The 6,837-nt window shown below is 42.3% G+C and overlaps 1 protein-coding gene across 2 annotated transcripts; it reads left to right on the top strand.

The window, feature by feature from the left end:
• The first annotated feature begins 428 nt into the window (after positions 1-428).
• On the top strand, positions 429-3,104 carry LOC134464728 (uncharacterized). Of its 2 annotated transcripts, none has more exons than XM_063218105.1 (2): positions 429-1,953; positions 2,740-3,104. In XM_063218105.1, exon 1 carries the CDS (start codon positions 500-502, stop codon positions 1,796-1,798), a length of 1,299 nt encoding a protein of 432 aa, XP_063074175.1. In that variant the 5' UTR covers positions 429-499; the 3' UTR covers positions 1,799-1,953; positions 2,740-3,104. The 2 variants fall into 2 exon arrangements, 1 of the variants encoding a protein (XP_063074175.1); XR_010038050.1 differs by lacking the exon at positions 429-1,953 and adding an exon at positions 1,967-2,127.
• Positions 3,105-6,837: the final 3,733 nt, after the last annotated feature.

The raw sequence follows: 6,837 nt of genomic DNA, 5'->3' as shown, positions 1-6,837 counted from the left end.
GACTGAGGATTCGGAGTGGCAGTCCGGCCCGCAGTTCCTGCAGCGTCCAGAGGTTGAGTGGCCAATGATGTCGGCGAAAGATGTTGCTGTACAGGCAAGAGAGAGCATCACCAAAATGCAGAAGAAAACCTTCTCTGTAATACTTACCAGAGGTCAGCTGAGGGCACAACGCGCAGTTGCAGTCCAGGATGGCGACACGCAGTCCAAGTCCAGAAAACCACCGACAGTAGCAGCAGTCCAAAGACTTGTGGATGAAAAACGCTTCAGCAGTCTCAGACGGCTGGTTGGAACGATTGCATGGACTTGGAGAGCTGCCAAAACATTCCTGAATGCCAAGGAAGAAAAGTGGGAGGCGGCACCATCATGCGGCACCATCACCGTCGGCGAGAGGGAAACCGTGTTCCTAAGCATCTGCCTGGCTGCGCAAGAAGGTGTCAACTTTCCAGCCACGACCACTGACAGACTTGTGGTATACAGAGACCACACAACTGGCATCCTCATGTGTGGCGGGAGGATACAGGCCTTCAAAGAAGACCATAAAGCTGTTCCTCTGCTACCGTACCAAGCCTGGGTCTCCACTCTTCTAGCCCGCGAAGCACACAGTGAGGGGCATGATGGAGTGGCAGGAACTCTGCTACGAATGAGGAAGAGAGCCTGGGTGATTAGAGGAAGACTTCTGGCCCAAAAAGCTGTCGATGACTGCATGGTCTGCAGGAAAGAAAGAGCGAAGACCTGTCAACAAATCATGGGTGACTTACCTGAAGAACGTGTGAATCCAGCTCCTCCTTTCCAATTCACATCCATCGACCTGTTCGGCCCGTATCAAGTAAAGGATGATGTCAAAAGAAGAGCGAACATGAAGGTCTGGGGAGTTCTTTTTTGCTGCATGTCCAGCAGAGCAGTCCACCTAGAACTCTCAAACACACTGTCAACAGAGAGCTTCCTGTTTGCATATCAAAGATTCACCTCCATCCGTGGCCATCCACAGAAAATCTGGTCCGATCCTGGGACGAACTTTGTAGGGGCGAAACCGGTCCTACAAGACATGTATGCTTACCTGAACCAACATAATCCAGAAGCCTTGGAGGAGTATGCTGCCAAGAGCGGAACCTGCTGGATGTGGAAAATCCTGCCAGCTGATTCACCCCACCGAAATGGCGCTGCTGAAGCTGCAGTCAAGGTCGTCAAAAGAGCTCTACAAAGTCTTGGCGGAGGAAGTGGCCTTACCTTCAGTGAGTTCCTGACTGTGCTGAAGTTGGCTGCCAACCTTGCCAACGAAAGGCCCATTGACGCCAGAGTACAGAGTGGTGAGGACAGCATCAGCTACATCACCCCAAACTCACTGCTGCTTGGCCGAGCCACACAGACGGGAGACTTCAAAGCAGTCGATTACACCACCTACCCCTTCAAAAGGCTTCAAGAGATGCAGTCTCAGGTCAGCCACTTCTGGAGATCGTGGAGTCAGCTTGCCGGCCCAAACTTGTTCATCCGCAGTAAGTGGCATACTGCAAAAAGAAATGTTGCTGTCGGAGATGTGGTTTGGCTCTGCGACCAGAATGCACTACGGGGGCAGTACAAGCTGGCAAGAGTAACCAACGTGAATGCAGACCCCAAGGGCATTGTCCGGGACGCTTATGTGAAAGTCCCAGCAAGTGGATGTGCCCAAGACAAAGCAAGACCCAAGGCAAGGCAAACCAAGAAGTCCTGGGACGCGCAGGGCACCACACTACACCGGGATGTGCGACGCCTTGTTGTCCTCCTCCCAGTGGAAGAACAGGTCACAACTCAGCTCGCCTGATGAGGGCGATCTTTCCGTGATGTCTCACAGCAAGACCGAGTGGGAGGTGTTGCGTCAGGCGGAGCCTGGGCACGGGCCCGCTTGATTGACAGCCGTCTGCACCGCTCCTAACTGCGCTGAGTAGCGTGGTGCCATGCTGCAGGCTCCAGGTGTAGGTCATTTCTGATTGCCCCTAATTGGCATGGGTCTCAAACAAAAGACATGGCGTGTTGCTGTTCATTCACTTCACGAGAGAGCAGCAACACGGCCGGTCGGCAAAAGTTTTAATGCCAAACATTCTTAACAAAATCCTAACAGCTTGGGGAAAAAAGGACTTCAGAAGGCTACCGGTAAGACCAGAGACTTTTGATCTAAATGTGCATGGCTACGCTCTTACCAGAGCATGGAAATGTTTCTCAGCATCTTGGATTGAATGTTTGAATTACGACTATCGGCCAGATGGTTATTACTTGCGTTCATCGGCCAAGTGTATTGTTTGTTTAATGTCGCGGACATGCGTAACGGGTTTGGTTGCGTTATTTTTCATTTAATTCACTTCATTTGTTAAAATGTAAAATGTAAAGCTAAAGCGGTCATGAAATGGCCTATGTTTGAGAGTTTTTCTTTAATAAGTAACTGATCATTTGTCAGTGTTCCTTTGTTTATTTAATAATGTGTCAAAGCGGTTTTAATGCTTGATTGGTGGCATTTTGACCGCGTTCAAACCGTGATAAATAGCCCAGTTTATACTGACCTTATGCAATGGCTAAAAAATTTACTTACCTTTTTGTTGCCTATTTTCATGGGCGAAGATACTTACCTTTGTTGCCTATCGTGTAGGCTATATACTTACCTGGTACCTATTTAACCTGGGCTCAGTAGAAATGTGTGTTGTGTTTGTGCGTAAATAATGACAAGTGCGCATTGTTTAATCCATTTTATTTCTGCTTCATGTGTTTAAGGTTTTTCACCTGTACCTGTACCTGTACCTGTACCTGTACCTGTACCTGTAAATCCAATCTGCACTGCAAACCCTGTTGAAACCCTGATCCATTGAAACTCACTTCAAAGAACAATCCACCGAAAATCAATAAAACAAAACCAACGAGTGGAATCTTGTGTCCGATTCAGTCCTTCCTATTTCAAGTGTGGGAAACCCAATGCTGGGAACTTGACAGTGTCATAATAAATATAGCCCAGGCAATGTCACCTGCCATGACCATAGCGGAATGTCACTGAATGCCATCAGGCATAAAACGTTTATGACATTGACGTTATGATTATAACACGTCCATGACTACATCACAATACAGTTATGACGCTGTCATGTTAGCCTATAGTTCATGGCATAGAAATCGTGCTAGTTAACAAAACACGGCACGTTTCAGGATGTAATCAGAAGTGCATATCGCAGAAGTTCGATATTCTCTAAGTTTCTAAGCGGCATTTTTGATTTAAAAAAATCTTTATATATATAAAAAATATTTATAGTGCACATGTCATTCAATGTGCTTAAATATTAAATCTAGGATTTCATGTCAGTTGAGCCTCCTATAGTTATGTCACATGGATGAGATATTGTAAGCATTAACCAGGAATAATAAAATATTTCCCTCCATGTATGTACGACTTGTTGGATTTACATCTGTCGGTCTATGTGAGTCCTATACAGTTGTGACTGCAAATTATAAGTGTAGAGGTCAGGGGTGGGGAACTTTTTTCTTTCATGGGGTTATTTCAAATTCCTCCAAGGGGCCATAAAAGTCCTCCCAGGGCCATGCATTAAACACAAACCAGGATTCCCCCCTGCACTTTAGGCCTTTATTGAAGGCAGCCACCTTTAAAACAGACCTCACTTTCTCTAGGCCTCCTGAATATAACTCAATTGTATTGAAAATGTAAATTCTAAGATTCCTTTACAAAATATGTCATATTTCATGTGAAGCTGAATAATATTAAGATTATATTGTATATTGTAAATGGCCCTCGAGGCATACGTTCCCTACCCCTGTTATAGGTGGATATAATGCTCAATATGAAGAAGACAACACTTGTAAATGGGCAGCATCAATTCTGGGTTTATCCGGGTAACAGTCACATGCGGAAAAGTTCAGAGCCCCCCAAGCTGGACAGTGGGTGGTCGTCCCTGCCCAGCACACTGATCACCTTCCTTAATGCCCGCTCCTCTAAAATTTGCTCCACCGAATTAAAACACACACCCGTGATGGACCCCGCTTTCTTGATTAGCTGCCACAATCCCATGACAAAATATCATAAGGTGTGACGGCTTTCTTGTCACAACATATTACCATTTTGTCACACCATATGAGATTATAATACACAAATAAAAGCTCCATTCCTTTTTTCATGGCTAATATTCAGATTTACTTGATATTTTGATGCTCTAAAACATTTTCAGTGTTGTATTTGTATTATTCAGACACCAATATATCTTATATGAATTCATGATAAAATTCTTCTTTTTATAATTTAAATGCTTCCCCTTTCTTTTATTGGTTTATTTATTTACTTTTCAGGTTGATTAAGATTGTACCAGGTGGATAGAGATGGCAAGTAAAGAAAGAACAAAGAAATACAGGGAGAAAGGGCTGATCCGGTAAAGAGAGAAGCGGTCTTGAGGAAAAGAATAGAGAGAAGGAGATACAAATATTTAATTATTTATTGTAATGTATGTCTTAATATTTCTATAATGTACATTTATAATTAGCACAAGAATGTTTTTGTGTCGCCAAAAACACCAGACTGTATGTTACATCCAGAATGAAATAGTCTGCTGTCTCAAGCAGTGCAAGCGTTTTCTCTTGCTCTTGAAATGCGACTGGGCTCATTTTAAAAGTCTAAAACTGCAACAAATATGCACTTGTAAAGGAATGTGATATGGATGCTCTGTATACTAATATCAAAATTCAGATATTAATTTGGTAAAGGGCTCCTAGTTCAACTGTTGCATGGGCTAATTTAAAGCTACCCCATAGAGATAAGATTGAATCATCTTTTCTTTTTTGCAAAATCTATATATATATTGATTTGGTAAAGGGTGCCAAGTGCAATATTAAAGCTGTACATGGGGGAGATTGCTTCATTATAAGGCTACATATTGAGCAGTTGAATATCAAGTGATAGTACCAGCATCTCCTGGTGCATGTTGCATAACATTGGGGACATGATGGTAAAGATGGGCAGAAAATGAAACCACCCAGGCATTATTATGAAGTAAAATGCCATAGTTTCATGTCACTGTGTGGTGAGTCATACTGAATTGCAGTCATTGTCCTGTTTCCCAAGGTGAAATGAAAAGGCCGAGACCAAATTTACAAGCGAAAGCGCATCTGTCCACTGGTTCTACAGACGGCAATGCCGATAGAAACGCAAATGCACGTTCGCGGTGGAGTTGAAAAAAAAAATCCTGTGTGAAGCTAGGTATGAAATTAACCTAACACAGGAGTAAGCCAAGTAGCCTAACACCACCAAATCCATCATGTAGGGAGGGACAAGTTTTGTTACACCTTGTTACAAGACTTAGCCTAAAAATTCTTTCATGATCTGACATTTCCAAGTTATTTGCAAAAGCAATTTTTCAGAGCTAGAAGGACTCATTCCTTAGTTAAGAAATTAAGCTTATTCTTCATCAGCTTCTTCTTCTGTCTATTGCCTTTGCAGTTATTGATAACGCTGTATGGGTTAGCTTATTAATGGTGTTAATTATGTGATAGGCCTACGCCTATAGGTCTAACTGAAAAGATTTTAATTGTCATTTATAGTAGACAAATGAATGTGCAGGCCAAAAAGTTCTAGTGGCTTTTAAACAAATGACCATTTTGGGTGCGTTGATACCGATACTTTATAGGCCTACTATCATGCCTGGCCTCATACCCATTTTCATACCTGTAGATACACAGATACACTGATGACCCCCCCCAAAAAAAAAAAAAAGTGTCCTCCTTTTATAAACCCAAATCTGGTCAGCCTATTGCTAACTAGCTTGTTTGTTAGCTTGCTTGCCAGCTAGCTGTGGCCTACATTTTCCGTAAGGTTATTTTCAGGCCATTTTTTAATAATATGTAAGGAATGCTTTGCTACCCTTCATTGATGATACTAGACTGGTCCACCTGCCAGTACTAGACAAATCTGTCAATTAGGCATTTATTTTAGGCTACGTATGTAATTAGGTTGATGTTTATTGGACTCCAGTGAGTAGGCCTATAATCAGTCCAATAACTTGTCTTATTGTAACTCTATAATTGGACTCACCCAAGTATATATATTGGAGTATAATCAGTCCAAAGTTGTCTGATTGCAATTGGACTCACCTGAGTATAATCAGTCCAATCAGCTGTCTGATTGTAACTCTATGTGTCTAATGGCAATGTAACACTATTTGGTGTTACCAGGGAGTGAATTTTGGAATTTAACACCTAAAAATCTTACACAGTGTCCCTTTTAACACCTCGACGGAAGCTTTTGATAAAAAATGGTTATAGAGAGTTGTTATGCAACTTCACCACAGTTATCTAAGGAAGTAGAAACTGGGTTGATTATTTCCCATGACACAATATGCCAAACAAGGCGTATGCCGCCCACCAAGGAAGCCTCTCCTTCAGTCCAGTCACAAAAATCCGGCCAAGCATATGCCAGGTCTTATTCTGACAAAAAATGAGGGCTAATGGGACTCTATACACGGAAATTGTGATCCCAAAATCAATATTTTTAGAACTGATGACATCATGAAGAATACATATAGTGCTTAAAATTAAACATGGTGGAGATGTAGTTCTTATATGGGGCTGCATGAGTGCTGCTGGTGTTTGAGAGCTGTTTTCATTGAATCATGAATACAAATGAATTGCTCTACGAATAGCTAATATGTTACCGTTACTCATTGACCTTCATTGTTGGTGTTTTCTCACCTGACAATGACCCTAAACACACATGAAGCAGAGAGGGTGACTGAGATAATAAGTATGACACCTGAAAGTTATTTGAAAATAACTTTTCAAAAAGGGTGCACTCAATTTTTTTTCCAAAACATTTCTTTATTT

The sequence above is a fragment of the Engraulis encrasicolus genome, chromosome 1 (assembly GCF_034702125.1).
Source record: "Engraulis encrasicolus isolate BLACKSEA-1 chromosome 1, IST_EnEncr_1.0, whole genome shotgun sequence".
In the NCBI taxonomy this organism is placed as follows: domain Eukaryota; kingdom Metazoa; phylum Chordata; class Actinopteri; order Clupeiformes; family Engraulidae; genus Engraulis; species Engraulis encrasicolus.
Note: the sequence above shows the minus strand (reverse complement) of the source record. Positions and strands in the feature narration are given on the sequence as shown.